This window comes from Tauraco erythrolophus, chromosome 9, assembly GCF_009769465.1.
Source record: "Tauraco erythrolophus isolate bTauEry1 chromosome 9, bTauEry1.pri, whole genome shotgun sequence".
In the NCBI taxonomy this organism is placed as follows: domain Eukaryota; kingdom Metazoa; phylum Chordata; class Aves; order Musophagiformes; family Musophagidae; genus Tauraco; species Tauraco erythrolophus.
The window spans coordinates 21,871,564-21,889,826 of NC_141473.1; the positions used below are offsets into that span (position 1 = coordinate 21,871,564).

General features: G+C 43.3%; 1 protein-coding gene across 1 annotated transcript; it reads right to left on the reverse strand.

Annotated features, from left to right (window-relative positions):
• Nucleotides 1-933: 933 nt before the first annotated feature.
• On the reverse strand, nucleotides 934-17,943 carry PKD2L1 (polycystin 2 like 1, transient receptor potential cation channel). The gene is given in 23 exon segments (XM_009984742.2): nucleotides 934-1,146; nucleotides 2,162-2,309; nucleotides 3,097-3,233; nucleotides 3,445-3,562; nucleotides 3,885-4,006; nucleotides 4,858-4,956; nucleotides 5,647-5,767; nucleotides 7,957-8,138; nucleotides 8,863-8,907; nucleotides 8,909-9,016; nucleotides 9,018-9,036; nucleotides 9,408-9,612; nucleotides 9,615-9,634; nucleotides 9,997-10,221; nucleotides 11,094-11,220; nucleotides 11,223-11,265; nucleotides 11,267-11,319; nucleotides 11,322-11,349; nucleotides 12,509-12,613; nucleotides 12,615-12,637; nucleotides 13,949-14,023; nucleotides 14,026-14,061; nucleotides 17,649-17,943. Coding segments are annotated over 23 exon segments (2,547 nt in total).
• Nucleotides 17,944-18,263: the final 320 nt, after the last annotated feature.

The window sequence follows — 18,263 nt, forward strand, 5'->3', positions numbered from 1 at the left end:
AAAAGTGAAAAATGCCTGGAAAAGAAGTATTTTGCATGTGATCGAAAAACTAACATTCATCTCATTTCCACAATATTCCTAAACCAAAATGGTGCCAGCACATACAACTGCAACAAAACTGTTTCCTTGACAAAAACCAGACATGTCACAATTTTGTACATATGATGCTAGTTTTGTGAAGTACCTTGAAATGCAATTTAAGGAGTGCAAAAAAAAAAAAAGAGATTTCTTAGTGTCAACAGCTGTGTTAGAAACCATATAACCAGAGGTCTGTTCCTTAACACTCAGACCTCAGACTCTACCAGTAACAACTGCTTCTCTGTTTATGATACTTCAATTCTTCTCCCAAGTCTCATTTTAGTTATCCAGAGTAAGGTGTTAGCGTTCTCTTTTCTCAACATCTGAGTCTAAGGTACAGAGAGGGTTATCAAAACATTCTGGAAACGAACTACAACAGAACAAAACTGATGATAACCAGGTAGACACAAATAACTAAATTTCTCCTGTCCATCTCACACCAGTTATTATGTTCTTTGTTTACATGATTACCACATCTTTGTCCTGCAGACAATTGTGTGTGTTGAGAACAAGTTGCAATGTGCCACTTTGAACGTAAGTGTTCACAGAGTTCTGGGGTCACTACTTTTTGGGGAAAGGATAGAGAAAAGTCTTTGCGTCAGCCTGTTCAGAGGCAGAAAACTAATATAACACCTGGTTCCAAATCTCTGCCTACACCAGAGATATGGGGGCCTGAAGTTCTAGCTCTGTGACATTACACATTATTATGCTGGAAAAGAGCATCCCTGATTTTTCACATCACCAATTCCTTTCAACAATGTTATCTGCATCCAGCTGTCCTGATTTTTCTAACAGTGGGGAAACTGACAGTGACTTAACACTGTGGGAGGCAGACTCAGAGCACTGGGATGTGCACTAGAAGTGCACATCAGACTGCGGCTGGATGTTCTTGGGCACTTGAGATCCTGGGACACTTGACCTGGGCGAGGTGAGATAGACTCCATTTTGGGAAAAGTTGCCACTCAGGTTGTTTCCCCGTGCACATTCCATTCCCCAGCTTTCTGCTTCTTCTTTCCCCAGCTGATCTAGGCTCTGGGGGAGCAGCTCTTCCTGACTGGGTTCTTCCTCCTGTAAACCAGAAGAAAGAGTGACCTGCTTTGTTAACAAGCTACCAAGAAGTCTAGCAACATTCTAGGGGAGAGACAATGTGTGCATGATACTTAAATACCTTCCCACGTTCTTCCAGAAACTACTACAACCTGCCTGTCTATTAAAGATCCAATATACTGTTTGCTGCAGTGTACTGATGAATGTCCATTCAAGGATTAGACAGCCATCTCTTTTCACCCTCTACAAGAACATTCACAGAAATCCTAAGGCAACGCAAATCTGCAAGCAAGCACTTGAATAATCTTTCGGGCATGTTCATGCGAGAGGTAGGAGACTCCAAACTACTCTTTCAGATGCGAAGGGATCACAAAACTACTCTGCAAGACAGAAAGGCTTCTTTCTGACTCAGCTAGGTCACTGTGTGCTGTTGGACTATTCTTGTTATGAAAGCCATGAAGATATGAAGTAATGACATGGCTCCCACATACCTTTTGGCCTTTGACCTTAAAGCTGAAGACTCAAAATATGCTGGTTGACTGAATACAGCCAGTCTTTGGCAAAAGTCACAAGTCTGCAATGAGATACTATGAGACCACCACTAACAATCTTCCACCTCATATGTGATAAATAATCCACAGGCAAGATGTTAAGATCAGAGTCCACAACCTGTCATGAGCTGCTCTTGCTGGGAAGGACAGTATGATCTTTTTTGATGTCTGAGAACAAGTAGGTGCAAAGAAACTGAAGACAAACAAATTGCATCCACTGCCACAGGAATAAGCTTGCCTCAAAGGAGCTGGAAGGTGTATTTAAGAGTACCATGGTTAACTGGGGGCACATGAAAGCAAGAAGCTTTTTGACACTATGCTTGAACAAAAGAGGCTTGATCATACAAAACGCTGACCCTGCCCAGCCCTTTTTGTCTTATGTCAGTGGGGATTGGGAAAGCAAAGATGATACCAGGTCCATTTACATAGCAGGGCTGGTCACCTTTCCTGAAACTGGTTCAAATGCATGATGGAGGGCCACCAACCTTGCTAGCATTATCCAGTGGCTTTCCCAAATGGTTTTTCCTCTTCAGCTTGGTTCTTTCCAGCATGTCTAGCTTGTTCACCACTGCATCAATCTTGGAGCCAATGCTGTTTATGGACTGTTCCAGCTGCAGCACACGTTGCAGGAGGCTGAGGAAGACACGGAGAGCATTTGCAATCTTTTTCTTGTGCTGAACAGCAGAATTTGCAACAGAAATCTTATGGACAATGGGCCAGACCTCAAACAGGAATGAATGCTCTACATTAGAGAACTGATTCATACCCACTGAAAACATAACTCCCTGCTACACTATGTTTTCATCTGTAATCTGTGATTCTGCTTAGAATGTATCCCAATCAGTTTGGATCACAGTATAATCCCATTATTAAATATTGCACCTGCCTCTCCTTTGATAACAGCCCTATGTGGATTGCTCAGTGTTTCTCAGTAGCAGAATCAGGATCTCCTGATTCTCTGTGCTGTATTTATCCCATGCTCCTGCTGTGGAAGAAACAGCCAAGTGTTATTCTAAGACCTTGAGGATGAAGGCCAAATAGTCTATAAACCAAAGATATTTATTCCCACAAGACCTTCTATAAAGGTATTAGTTTCCCCTGGCCCACTTATCAAGCCTACCTTCTGACCTGAAGCACGACAGCGTATTGCCTGGGGCCAGCTGACAGCTGCAGGGGTTATTCAAGAAGCAGAAAGCAAAATTTCTTAATCCAGTTGTTTGCACGAATAAGCAAACTACATTACAAGAACTGTCCCAGTTCTCTCCTGACCTGCGCATTTACATGTGTGTAAGATAAAAAGGGACAAGATCTTACTGAAACTGCTCAGCACCAGTGCAAACAGTTACATTAGGGAAGGAAGCAGCAGGGAATCAGACCCCTCATTTGCAGAGGGGTTAAACTACTGCCAGCACAAACATACACTTGGAACTCTTCTTTGGAGACCCAGCTGGCCTTATTGGCGTGATTATTCCTTTCTTCCATGTAGGTCAGATTCTCATCCAGGTTGTTATCACCATAGGATTTCCCCAAATTTTCAATCTCTGTATTCAGAGCAACCTAGAAGATAAAGAAACTCCTGCAAAGCTGGCAACTAACTCTGTGTCAGCTTCACTGCAAATAACACACAGCCTCACAGGCACTTATATAGTCAGCTACTCTCCAGGCAGAGTTTGTGGTATAAGCTAAGCAGGCAACTCAACGATTCCTGAGGTCACTTTGTAGTGATCTCTACCAAATAGAGGTTTTTTTCCCCTTGCCCTTTTTTTACCCTTTTTTCCTCTAGGTCATGCTTCATCTCCTGTTGCTCCTCTTCATCAAGGATGTGGTTGCCATCTTTGTCGAACTGGGAGAAGGCTGCTGTGATCTCATGGTCTGCATGGCCCAGTCTGCAAAATAGTAGAAAGAGAAAGCTCAAGGCACTGAATTACACTGTTAGGCTCTAACAGTGTGGGAGCACCCCTTTTGAAATCAGTGTACTGTTTCCTCCTGCTAGTGACAAACCTAAACATCTCAAATGGGAAAGAGATAGTAACACAAACCCGTGTGAAACAGGAGATTAAATATGCGAAGAAAGATGATAACTACTTTTTGAATCTTACATTGCCCAGATCTGAGCTAACTGCTCTCCCAGACTTGAAAACCAGAGAATTTAAATTACTTGTACAACCAAGAGAAACAGATAAGTGGTCATCCCTTAAACTGACTCACTCCTTCAAGCTGTTCTTGAAGTCTTCAAAGTCCAGCTCTTTCGTTCCATTCTGCAGTGCTTTCTGCACGTCAGAAATACGCTCCTTCTTCAGCTTCAGCCTCATGAGCGTCCGGTTGTAGCTCTGTTTTCAAAGGTGCAAATAGGCACAGAATCATGCAGGCAGAACAGCGAAAAATAGGGCAGAGCTGACAATGCAATATGGGTCAGCAGATGCTGAGTAATATAGGAAGATTTTGAGCTTTCTAGAATCAAAACCACAACACTGCTGAATGGGCTCCACCTCTAAACTAGGATCAACTCTTCAAAGTGACACCAACATGGTATCCAGAGTCTCCACTAGAAAGTTTTCCCTCTGCTTTTCTTCTCCTGACTCTCCCTTTATCTGAACTCACAGTCATCAGCTGTTTAAGATAATGTCTCAAATACCATTCTTTGCAGAATATTGTTTCCACAGCACAGAAAGTTGTGACCTTCCAGGACCTTTTCTGGAATTTGCCCAGGGGAAATCCAGACGTAGTCCACCAGATTCCCACCATTGTAACATGCTCAGATCAGCAGAATAGAACTGCCATTTTATTGATCAAAGTATACTGTATCAAGGACTGAAAGAGCGTTGTCTAGAGACTGTCCTGGGAAGAGAAGTCTTTCAGAAACACTAACAGCATGCTCAAGTAACAGGATTCCCCAACCCCTGCTTTCTCGTCTTCACATTGCCAAAGGATCTAGGAGAATGATTTATCTCAGAATGGAACTGTGACTCCTGTGTGCACCAGGAAGGTGGATTTGGAGTTGACAACCACTGTCTTTCCTAGTAAATTCCACCTAAGTCAGGGACTCCCAGAAAATGTTTCAGGATCCATGGCAGGAGGGGCTGGAACGAGATGATCTTTAAGGTCCCTTTCAGCCCAAACCGCTCTATGATATGATTCTATGATTTAGCTAGAAAGTAGCACAGCTTTCACTATTCATCACCTGCTTCAAGATGTCTGAGAGCTGCAGCTCATCTTTCTGGCTTGAAAGCTCCTCCTTGACTTCTGAGTAGGTGTCATTGATGATGGCCAGAAACATGTTCTAGAAAAAGGGGAAGAGATAAATAAGCATGAAGGCATCTCACCTGCTCCAGCAGCTGAGGCAGCAAGAGACAGGCATAGTTGGCAGGGCTAAATTAATCAAGGAGCTGTTTCTGCATGGGGTATCCCCTGGGCAAATTAAAGTGGGTGAAAGGAAGGTCCACTTCAGCCACATAGTGCTTTCTCACCGGGGAGGAGATCCTTGCAGCTAAAGCAGTGGCTGTAAGTACATTTGTTCCCAGCTCAAACACCAGCTTTGGTAGCCTCTCCTGCAAGATCTTACATTACACTTGGATTCCTGGCACTGGGTGTTTAACCTGCTCATTATGAGCATCCCTTTGCATCTATAGTCTAGGAAGCCAGAGGCTGTCCCCCATGTTTTGTTCACTGCCACTACAGAGCAGTGAACTCTCTTGATCCCCTTGAATTCAGCTACAATATTCAGTGATATTCAGAGTCAGTTTTAGTCTTCGCCTTAAAGGATGTAAATATGGCCCTTAATTACCCTGATTACAAAATCTTCAATTGCAATTACATATTCTGTGTCTACTTTGGTCTAATTGCACTGCAAAGCTATCAGAACCTTCCTTTCTCTCTAAGAATTTACACTGCACCTAACTCAGGGATTATCAGGAGATGGTCTCTCAAACACTGCTGTCAATACAGGGGTGAGGAGGGTTTTTTTGCTTACCAGGAGCACAAAGAAAACAAAGAACACATAGGTGACGAAGTAAATAGGCCCAAGGACCCTGTTGGCATTGTCAATGGAATTGTAGTCAAAATCACCGAGAATGATCCGAAACTGAGTGAAGCTGGAGGAGAGGTAGAGCACAAGGTCACACAAAGGCACATACATTTATCCTACCTCCTCAGACAGTATTGAGGTGAACCCTGAACCTGCCTGCAGCCTGGATAGTCACAGGTGCAAGCCAAAGCAGGGTATAATTCACTCAGACTGACGGGTGAGTTAAAAGTACCCATAGTATTTCAAGGAAAAATGGAGCTGATCTTGTTAGAGCAAGAGTGGGCTGTAAAGAAAAACATGGTTTCCACACAAATTCCTAGTTACCCACAGTGTGTTTTGATCTAAACAGGAGTTCAAAACAAAACAAAGCCAGCTTGAGTTTTCCCTTATAAAGGCATTTGACTCAATGAAGACTTCTCTTGCAAGAGAGTTCATGAGACTGTGGAGAGGATGTTAGTACTGGCCAGTGCTCTTCAACCTTTTGCAATTCATAACCCCTATGATGAAGCAAGTTTAAGTCTGTTGATCAGAAGTTTGCTTTTCTCAGTTACCTCTCATAGAGCTCTTGAAGGCAGGACCTGTATGCCAGAGGCCTGTGGAACTCAGGCTGAAAACTGCTGCTGTAGCAGATACCTCCTTTAATATTGCATATTAACTGAGTGAGCCCATGGACTGAAGGGCTGTCTGAGCTTGGTGTCTTAACTCACTTTTCCAACACTGCCTTCTGTGGGTGCTTATCCACCCAGTGGTTATTCCCCATCTCAGGTATCTTCATACATTATTTGTGGGACTTCTCTGGAAACTGATCGGTGAAACGACCTTCTCAAAAATTATATCCTCCAATTAAAAAAAAAAACAAAGGAAAAAAAAAAACCAAAAAGAAAGACAGACAGACTGTGAACCCATAGGCAGGGAAGGGGACCTTGAGAGCCTGAAGCCTGAAAATCCTGTCTGAGAAATGCAAAGCTCCATTTCAGATTCCCTGCATTTGGACTATTTAGGGAGCTAGGAATGTTTTGCAGGTCTAAGGAAGAGGAATATGTCATTGCTTCCTCTTCTTTGGTTTAAATTTTCTTGATTCAATGATGTTGTAATGTTTTCTTCCAGGAAGAAATCCTTATCTCTCGCTTTGAAAATGTCTACGTCATCTTATTTAGACTATTATACAATATATTTTAGAAAACTTTATGCTCAATTTGTATTAAAATTAGCATATTATGACTACCAACTTTGAGAATGAGCTGTTACATTGAAGCAGAGCTGTTATCTTCTACAAAATCAGATACATTTATAACTCATATAAATAATAAAAATATTGATTTTCTGAATTTATCATTTCAGTGTTTAAAGCTATCATCTTGTTAAGATAAATGCATTACTTCTGCTTTTCCCTGTGAAAACCCTGTAGCCACAAACAGTGTTCCTTCCGAATCTTTGTTTGAATAAAAGTGCACTGTCTGATGAAAAACAGAAAAGTTTTCGTGCAGCTGTTGCACAGACACTGAAACTATGTGATCAGCAAATGTGTTTGGAAGCCAGAGAATTCCAAAACTCCAAAGTTTGTTTGGATCTCTTCCTTATTAAAAAAAAAAAACAACAATACTCTGAGCCTACCTCAAAACACTTGTTTTCAGCTATTTAGTTCTTACCACCAGAATTATAGAGAAGTTTAACCTAACTAGGCATAAAGTCATCTGCTGGTATACAAAACCACAATTTGCCAAGGTCTCAGTGGCAGTCAGACAGCACCATTCTTACCACTGTGAGTAGTGAGAAGGTGACAGAAGAACCTGGAGAACAAAAACTGAAATTATCAGCTGAGTTACGATGCTTTTCTGCAGAAAGATTTTAAACTACTCTGTATGTTGAGTACCCATGATGTGCTTAACAACTCCACATCAAGGGAAAGCTGTCTAGACTTCAGCAAACTGAAACTGCTCACTAAACTATTATCTTGAAAAGGCTGGGCTTTCCATTGGATCATAGGGCTGCTCAAAGTCTGGGTGGGATCAGCTGATAAATACCAGATAACCAGAAATCTGTCTGTAACCCTCAATTTTCTCACTTTTGTCCATGAAGATGTAACTGTTGGAGGACTGTGAAGGATTTATTAACCATTGTGGCTGCTTTATTACAATGAGATACAACAGATGCCTGATTGTTATTCCTGTTTTCTATTGGGGAGAAATTGGAAAGCAGTTAAAATTATTTTGGTGAAATCATAGATAGAAACATGATTCTGATTTATACGCTTACATGCATTTAACAAAGGTACTGAAGTTTTCCACTTGTGTCCCAAAAAGAAGGTAACCCAGCTGGGCATAGGCAAAGAAGACAATGAAGAACATAATGGCAAAGCCCAGGATGTCCTTGGCGCAACGTGCCAGTGTGGAGGAAAGCTGGGTCATTGTTTTGTTAAAGCTAATGTACTTGAATATCTGCAAGAAGAAGAACACAGACAAAGCTAAGTCAACCATCAGCTAGGTCAGTCAGCCTCGTATATGCACGCTTAGGTAAGACAAGAGGGTCACTATAGTACAAAGCACCAAGATGACAGCTAGTCTAGGGCTGGGGGAATGGCGGCTTAGCGTTCAGGATGTTTGTCCCAGGTGTACCACCATCTTCCTGTGGGATCATATGTGTATGATTCTGTTCCCTGTGTCAAAGGAAAATATAAAAAGGGACTGCTATAAGGACAAATGTCTTGAGGCTAATAAGGAGCCCGAAACACAGTGTGGCTTCCACTATGCCCAAGATACTTCGAAATGCAAAGGCCATGCTGCCAACAGACAAATACTTTCCAGTTGTTAGGTGGCCATCATGAAAGGAAAACACAGTTTATCAGATTATCCTCCAAAATACTAAAATAGTACAGAACAGACAAAGTTATATTGTACTCAGCATTTTCCAAAACCACTTTACACACAACGTTTGAGCTCAGTCTCCCTGTCTGTTATCTCCAAATAACTGGCCTCAGATGCCAAGTGAAAAGTTGTGTGGATTTACTTGCAAAACAGAGCATACACACTGAGGAAAATCCTTCTCCTGTTATACAGCTGTAAACCCTCATTCACTCGAGGGAGGGAAGAGTCAACCCACAAGCTATCTAGAGGAAGAAGTCTGAGACTGGAGGCCTAGCACCTCCCAGACCCCCTACAATACCTTGATCCAGGCAAAGAATAGTTGACTGCATTCATATGTGTTGTACCTGTGTCTGCCAGAATGCCAGGAACTCAAAGTCTGCGTAGGTGTCAGGGTGTTTCAGCAACTCTCCCAACAGTCTGTTCACTTCAATGGTGCGAAAGATGTAGAAAACCAATAGCGACGATGGAGAAGCTGCAAAGCGGAAGAATCTACAGTGACCACTGTGCCTGTGCTTTCTGCAGAATTAAAGTGTCACAGAATTCCCGATATCACACCTCACAACTGCAATCTAATGTGTGGGATGAAATAAGGTCTTAATGCACCTGAATGATGCCCTGGCTTCACAGCCTCTCAGGCATCTCTTATAAGAAAACAAGGATTTTCTCACAACAGCTTATAGAAAAGCATGGTGTCCATTTACTCTGCTAGTTCATTTTGCTAGTGGAGCAAAACCTGCGCCAGCTATCGTCTTACCTACATCAGTTTCCCCATTCCTTCATTTCTTTTGACTCTTACACCTCGGTGCCATTGGTCCTCCCAAAAATGTGTACAAGGATCCTCACCAGAATACGACCACATCCAGGATGTTCCAGATGCTGGTGAAGTACTGAAGCTTGTGGATACACAGCTCCAAAATCTCCTCCACCACATAGTAGAAGATGAAGACACAGAAAACAATTTCACAGGCAACAATGAAGAAGTCCCATGCACTGACATATCGTATAAGCTTGACCGTCCGGATTTGCCAAGAGGGAATGGCACCACCATGGCTGGAAACTCGACCACTAGCCTTGAAGGGGACAAGAAAACTCTGCTAATTATAAACAGAGGAATGGGGGCTCTTAGATAATTTTGAGAGGCATCAAACCTGAGCATGAGCTGTCCACCAAAGTGTGAGTGGAAGAGTTGTGCTTGTGTTTATGCAGCCTTATCTCTGCTACTTCACTGCCCATGATAGGAAAGGTGAAAGGTGAAAAGAAGTGTGACTGGTTATGTCAGGAAGACCAAGTTTCTTACTAATCTAAGCAACATCTATTGACAACACTCAGTCCTACCCCTCTGGAGGACAGTATTAAAATATTTACATTTTAAGAAACTGTGGCATTGAGGAGAAGCAAGAGGCAGAAGACTATTCAGTGGAACTTGGCTTACCTCAGAACACAGAACAGATTGATATTTGCATTATACACAGAGAAATCAATGAAGACAACTCGTGTCCCCCGATCCAGCCACAACTTCTCCTTCAAGACTTGCAGGGCTTCAGCACTTTCTTCTCTGGTCAACTTGAGGTCTATGTAGTATCCTCCCCCACTGTAACTAGTTACTCTTCCCCAATGAGATGAGCCACCCAGCTCCTCCTCAGAATGGTATCTCCACCTGCAACAGACAAGCCATAAGCAAAGGCATCACCATCCCAGGCTTGGATATGACCTTGTAGCCAGGAGAAATTAGACTATATCTTCAATGGACAGAGCAGTTTTTAATTAAGAGTTGGCACTTAATTCCTATTCCAGATCTGAGCCTACATAAGTTCTTCATTCTTGATAGTTTTCTGACCTATTGCTTCCCAGCAGTGACACAACACCACTTGCAATACTATGGAGGGAGGGAAGATTCTACAGGTTCGTTGGCTATTCCACAGTCTTGTTTGCATGGAGGTTACTCCCAGGATCTGCTGTATTGCCTTCTACCATGTTGCACACAGCCCTTTTCTTAGAACACACTTGCACTCATATGTCCTTATGAAAAATAACATCTCATTCACGACCAAGACTCAAGCAGCAAGTAAAGAGTTATTAAATTGTAGCTACCTCACATTGTTATATAGAGAAACAGGTTTTCAAGGTGAAAGAGATGCACTCCCTTTCTCTGGCTCCTGGAATCCAGGAGTGAAGCAGATAGCATCATCCATTTGATAGATCTGGTCCCAAAGGTCTCTGTTTATCCTCACCCTCTTAAAAAAAGACAACAATCTCCACCTAATTCTACACTGGATTTTCATGGCTTGTCCCAGCAGGTCTCACTCTGCCACTGTTGTGCTTTTCCTCAATGAGACACTTGCCCTTACTGATAGATGAAAAGGACTTGCTGCTGCTGCAAGGGCAATTCCCACCTTATTTGAAAAACTCAACCCTGGCATCCTGTGACTCAGCAGATCTTATTTTAACTACAACGGACTAATTTGGGGCAACTGAAAAAAAAAAAAAAATCACAGGTTTTCTAATCCTAACTGTAAAAGATGCACTTACGCCGTTCCATTGATGAGTCCAAAGGAGACCCTTTCCTCCTTGTCTTCTGAGTATACATCATAGCAGCCTGAGATTTCCTCCTTGAAGTCATCATGGACCACACAGGAACTGTTCTTCACCTTCAGTGTCGCATGCGTGGGACACCCAGCAGCAAGTTCTCATAATAGATGTATGGACTGGGTGCCATGCTCTGCTAGGGACTTGTTGTTGTACCACTTTGTCCATAAAGGTTATCCAGAAGCGGGCCTTGTGCATACTGCAAGAGAGGGAGAGGAGAACAACTTCTTCACAGCCCACATATCAGAGGAATTTTGGCCTGGGCTTGAGATAGTAAGACCTGATCAACCCCTCACTACTCCCCAAGATGGAACGTAGTGGAAGCTTGTGTTGGATAGATGCTAAGGAGGGGAAAGACCAGGGCTGCTGGAGCCACAGGGTGGAAGAGGGATCCTGGGCAGCAGGGTCATTGTTGACTGCTCACAGGCCTGTAATATGATTGCTGCACCTTGCTGGGTTAGTGGAGAGACAAAGGCCCTCTTTGTCCCTTCCACTTCAGTGAGCACAAGGCGCAAGGAATTGCCCTGGCACGAGGTGGGAATTATGAAAAGGGGGTGTGCCAGTGCCCTGGAAACAGTGGGAGGAAGAAAATAGTGCCATAGGTCACTTTCCTTTTTTCAATATGGCAGGAAAAGACAGAGCTAACTGACAAAATTTCTGGCTGACTGTCAGAGATAAGTGGTTGCAATATCTCAACAACGTTCACCGTGACTCATACTATTCCTTCACCAGTTCTTTGACAGAAATGGGTCAGACTCTAGACATCTTTTCTCCTCTTTATTCTCTTTGAGAAAAGTCAGTGCAAATTTTAATCCAGCTTCTTCACAAAGAATCTACAGATCAGATAAGCCCAGGCATGAATTACAGGCAGGTTAGGTATGCTGTTCCAACAATTGCCCATGAAAATGGGCGTAGGCATATTACTAGAACACCAGCATGAAGACGTTGGACTGTAGGATTCAAAGCTACTTCTACCACAAGGAAACCTGGAGTAAGTCACTTGGCCCCTCCAGGCCTGTACTCCCTATCTGGGTGACGAGCATCATATTGCAGCAATTTTTTTATTATATCCTGCCTGTCGAGCTGGTAAGTTTCTGGGGAATAGACTCTTTTGGGCACACACAACACTTAGCCTAACCAGTATTCTGACCGCAGTGCTCAGAGGGATAAATTATATTTTAAAATCAGTGGATATTTTGGATGCAAATGATGTTGTGACTATTGCTAGTAGCTGTCTAAAGTTTGTGGCAGCAAAATCTCTTGCTGAAAGCACTAGGTATCACATTCAGAGGGAAATGAGTATCCCAGCCTAGCTGAGATTTCCAGGGCTCCCCACACCAGGCCAGATTTGGACTCACCACCCAGAAGTCAGCCATGCTGCCAATGGACTGGAAGGAGACACGGCCGTCCGAAGAGGTCTGCAGGAAGAGCTCAGACATCACTTTGGTGTAGTAATAGGCATTGGGAACTTGTCATTCCATACGTCACTAAGAAGAAACAAGAGGAGGGTCTTCCCTTATATCTGAAGATTAGAGCATGACATATATTCACTTTCTGCGTAGCTTATACTATCACAGGTAAACTGAGCAAGGCACAAGAGACAAGATCTTGGAGAGTCTAATCATAGTACTTTCTGCTTTCTTAGGCCATTTACAAACTTATCTGTTGCATGTTCCACAATTTAAACTGTCAGACTGACAGACTATAAAAGTTTAAACACCAGAGAAGACCACTGGATGATGCAACTGAACATCCTGGGTAACATTTTTTTCCTTGGAAAATTTCTCTTAGAAATTTTATGTTTCTCAGAACAAAGTCCATGATCTGTATTGTGAAGTTCTGATCTGAATTCATAACATTTTCCCAAGTGGAAAGCTCCAGTTTCATCTTCCAAGAAACCTCAAACAGGAGCAGGCTTTAACTTCCCTGAGCATGTTGTTCAACTCTCCAGTGCTCCTTCCTGCAGAAAAGCATCCATCATGGTGATCACTAAGAATACGTCCTACTGTTGAAAAGGGCACCACAAAAGTAAAGCAGCTGATATTCAAGACCCCACCACCACCACCGCTTTTGGATGAGTCAGTGCGTGAGCGCACGTACGTCTATCTGCATGTCTCAGTTCTTTACACAGAGAGACTGAAGTGCTGTCCCGCTGGACCAGTGCGATAGTAACTCAGGTTGGTATTGTCCCGTCTGTCTCTCCTGCCATAAGGTCCATGAAATATAATCCTCTTCACTGTCCTGTGCCACAGGTGCTCATTCGTGATAATGAATGAACCTTCCCAAAAACAAACAGCCATTGTTCTACTACCCGCACAAAGCCCATTAGCATTCATACAGGGACGCAGTAAATCCACCCAAGAACACAGTGTGAGCTGCCATCTGCTTTATCACCTCAGCCACCCTCCAGCCCCAGAGGGAAAAATCTCTCTGAACACTGTATCTTTGATCCAGGAAGTTTCCAGGGCTGCTCTCTGGGGTTTGAACATTTGTTGTGAAACTAGGAAAAGACTCTGGCCAGATGCTCACAGGACAGTGGAGTCGATGGCTAGAACTGAAAACAGATTGGAAAATACTGCTTCAACTTAACCATATCATTAGGTCTAGAGCAACCGTCAGTTATTTCACTTGTGTGTGCAGCAGCTGTTCTGTAGGTTAATGACACCCCTGCTTGCTGCAGTGAGTTCATGTACAATAACTTACACCCACAACAGAGTAAGTCTAATAATAAAACCTCACATTATTCCCCCTCACGCTGCACACAGAAAAGACACCTATGAGATATGACAGCTACTTACGTAGACAGATGTCCACCAAGAACACAATATAGACTAGCAGCTCTCGCAGTGTGGTCTTCACATAAAGCTCCCTGTTTCAGCTGTGTTCTCAGTCAGTGTAGTGCCCCACAGACCTGTTGGGTGCAAAGAGGGAAATTGGAGAGTTTTGATGGCTATTCCCAAAGGCCATGTGAGGAACTGAAGTCCTGTTCCCAAAGAACATTTTTAGGAGTTGGATTTTTGTCACTTTCAGAGCAAAAACCACTTTTCATTTCAAAACTTGCCTAAGAGCTATAAAAAACATGTTAAATAAACCCTAAAAAGAACCATTCCTAACATGAACAAAAGATTTGGGGCTGACCGAAACTGAAATATATTGGCTTTCCTTATTTTGCTAAATCACTCTCCAGTTCATTATGCACTGATCTTTTCCAGCCTGTTTTTCAGCTTACTGTTTGCAGAATTTCAGTCTTTGTCACTAGTACCCCTGAAACACAAAATTTCATCCTGTCATCCATGTGTCAACAGATGACCTTCTGATAGGACTTCCGTAGCAGAACAGCATATGATGTTAGCTTTACAACTATTAGTCCTTTCAGTATATATTGAACCATCAGCCCCCAAATATTTGTCCCTTGCTTACATAAAAACTCTTGCAGATTTCTTGTAGGTCATAAGACTCAATCAAATAACCCAAATCAATATTTTCAGCATAAAATTCAGAGCCAAATTATCTTCAGGATGTCTATCAATGGAGCTCTGCTGACTTTGATATGGTTATGCCAATTGCACTGGATAGCAATCCAATTTCTTGACACAGTGAAAGCATTAAACGTCACCAGGGTTGATCAAAAGAGAAAAACGCTTCCTTTAAAAGGAGCCTGATATTTTGGGTTGATGAACTGTCTGATACCATTAGTGTATTTGTTTGTTCTTTTTGTAATGGCTTTCTGTTGTGATTTCTGAAATGCTCTTGAAGTTGAAAAGGCATGAGAACTTCCACTTGAAAGTCTAGTGATGGAAGCCGTGTCAATAATGCCCATAGTCCTGCTGCTTTCTGCCGCTCCTAGAGAGCTCAGCCCTGATGCCCATCCCCAGTAGTCTGCAACAATCATCTTCCTGCTAGCCAGGATCAAAGCTGATCAAAGGCCACACATTTGAAATAATCCTGGCAGAGGACGAAGTGCTTTTTTCTCTGGAATAAGCAAAAGCAGCATAGTGGTCTGTGTGCATTTACTCCGGTCCTTTCCATAGCTCTTTGGCATCTCACAGATTAGAGAGCTTTTTGCACCGTCAGGTACCATAGTGACTGTTGGCAGCATCCACCCTCACTCCTGGACAGACAAACCAGTAGCCTATTCTGGGCATGCCAGACCAGCAACAGAAATGAGAGCCTGGAGAAGACCTGGATTAACTCATGTGCAGGAGAGAGTAGTGTATGGTCTACAGGAATCTCTACTGTGTGAAACAACAAGAAAACCAACTGAACCATCTGTTCAGATCGCTTTCAAATGACCTCCTTCATGTCTAGATGTGATTACATCACAATCTTTTAACAGGTTTATTTGATTTTCCATGAGGCAGGAATCTCTACTATCCACATGTTGGGAACAGAGACACAGACTTTCTTTGCTTTGGGAATAGAAATATGCTTGGGAATATCTAAATTCCAGGACACTCAAATGTCCTTGAAAACTTGGTTCAGGGATTTGCCAAAAAAACCCTAGAATCTAGAAATCAGGTAATCGATGCAATTAATTTGTAATTCTTGCCTTCCTGCTAGTGATAAGTTGCTGGTAAGAATTAATGGCAACATCCACATTATCTTCCTAGGCTACTTTTAAATCAGACTTGTGACCCAGGTCAGTGACTAGCTCAAAGTTTTGGATACAGCTGGAGATCCTCTTCTAAAGGCAGTGGGAAGCTGGGTGCCCCTCATCGGCTCCCATGCCACCCAGATACCCAGCAAAGTCTGTCTATAGGCTGGCCATGAACGGCTGAGGTGCCAGGCAGCAGGCAGGAACCAGAGGACATAGAATTGCTTGAACACAGCTTAGAGAGGAACAGTCCTGAGCAGTGGCCTCCAAGCAGCAACTACTCACTGGTAGTCCAGCCCAGTAGCTGGTGAGGACAAGAAAAGAACTGAGTAAGCCAACTATGACCAGTACTCCCAAAGAGCTATGGACATGTAATCCCAAAGAATAGGTTTTAGTAAAAAAAGCCCACAAACTGTCCTTGGCTAAGCGATCTGTGTTTAAAACCTCTGTTTTCCATGTGAGACACTAAGGTGATTCAACGGAAAGGGAGGGGGGACAATCAGCAATATTTAGAGAGGCAATGAAAAATAATGAGCACCTAGTAAAGGTGGAAAGGAAGGATGCAAATTCTTCAAGGAAAAAGTCCCCACCTCTGTGAAGCTGATAGAGGCCTTTCTTCTGGCTGCACTGGCCTTTGAATCTCATATTCCCAGCTCTGGTCTCTCCTACAACCCTATTTACCACCCTTGCTGGCAGAGGACACTGCTGCAACAGTCATAGAAGGAATGCTGTAGTGTCCTCACAGTTATTTTCATTTGCATGCTCCAATTTCAACCCTGGCATCTCACAAATAGAATTTGATGTTAAAATATGGATTTGGATTCTTCCTTTTTGAGTCTCAAAAAGTGCCTAGAAGAAAGGATATCAGAATAAACGAGGAAAATGATACACTGGGTCTGAAGAATCTGTAATTACACACCAAGCCCACCCAGCACGGCTCCTTGGCCAGGAGAAACATCAAAAGCCTCAGCTCGGCTTCCATGTGAATTAATAGTGTTAGACTGTAACTGCAATGACAAGTGAGAAAGAATTGATCGCAGAGGGGCTGTGCAATTCAGGAGCAGGCTGTCCTGTTATTCACCTGTGTGCACTGTTAGAACGTACAGCTCGGAGAAAGGCTCTTGCCTTCCAAGTCAGGAAGAAAAGACATTGGCAAGAAAATAACACTTTCCACAAGAAATACCATTTCTTGCTTTGTCTTCCCTGTTTTTATAGTATTAGGACTTTATGCCTTCTATAAGAAACTGTTCAACAAATGCTTTTGCCCAGAGCTGTATCCTTTGAAGAGACCTAATTTGCTCCCAGGTTTTTAATTGCCTCTGAATGACTCTACATAATATTTCATTCCCCTTTGTCTTTTAAACTGGCAACTATCACCTCTTTCTTTCAGCTGTCTTTAAGCAAAGCCTTTTGGATACATTCCTGTCATCCTCTGCATTTCAGTCCTGACACTGTGAGATTTTCTCTGGTGGATATTTCTGTCAGTTCTTAAGTCACTGTAACACAGAGACCAGTACCACTCCATCTAGAAAATGCACACAAAGACAGAATAGTCTCGTCACCAGTGACGGCTCCTGTGGATTCAGGACACTTAAGCTCTGCCAACTGCATGACCCTGAGCATGCCACTAAATCTCCCTCTACATCCCACGTTGTAGCACAGATAACAGGACAGACCCCAGCTGGAGCTGCAGCAAGGCACACAGATGGAGAACGCTCCCTCCAGCTCAGCCAAAGATGATCTCTGGCTAGCGTAATGCCAGTCTATGTTGAGCAGGTTCCTGGGCTGCATAGACACTGTGGGGTTTCTGCCTTCTGCATCCCCACACTCACCACCCCCCCTCCAATACCTTTGTTCTTCCCAAGAGCTAGTAAATCCTTCCTAGTGAGATGTCAGAGCTTTACCTCGGATGCCTCTGAAGATGTAGAAACAGCACTTGAGGAAAGGACTTGTCTTCCCATCCGCAGTTTTGCCCAGCTCTTCCTGGTAGGGCAGCGGATCCCCCACCTCTTCAAAGTTCTCATAGGGATTCTCCAGGATGGACTTAGGGTTGTAGATGGCTCGAATCTTCAGGGAGGTAGAGGGAGAGCCATTGTAAACAGGATTATCCCAAGCTTTCTTTCCCACTGCCTCCAGTTCATGCTCCTCTGGGGCTCGAAAGGGGCTCTCAGCTCTGTTGTTTATGGGAGACAAGCTCATGGCTAGCCACTGCCAGCAAAAGTACTTTTATATTGGAATTGCAAAGATTGCCTGCCCAGGCTGGAGTTGTAGGCTAGCAGAGAGGGAATCAATCAACACCAAACAGCTTGTCTGCCTCAGCAACCCAGGAGAGGGTGTACCACAGATGGCACGCGTCCTCTCTCTCTTTTATACTGGCTCAGCCGGTGATAGCTGTCAGAGGGGTGGCACGACCCATTGTTAGGAACCAGCGTCAGCCCTATTATTTCAGCAGTGCTGGGAACACTGACAAGTCCAGGAGACCTTCTCTGCTTTCCAAGGGAAATAACAGACCCAGATGC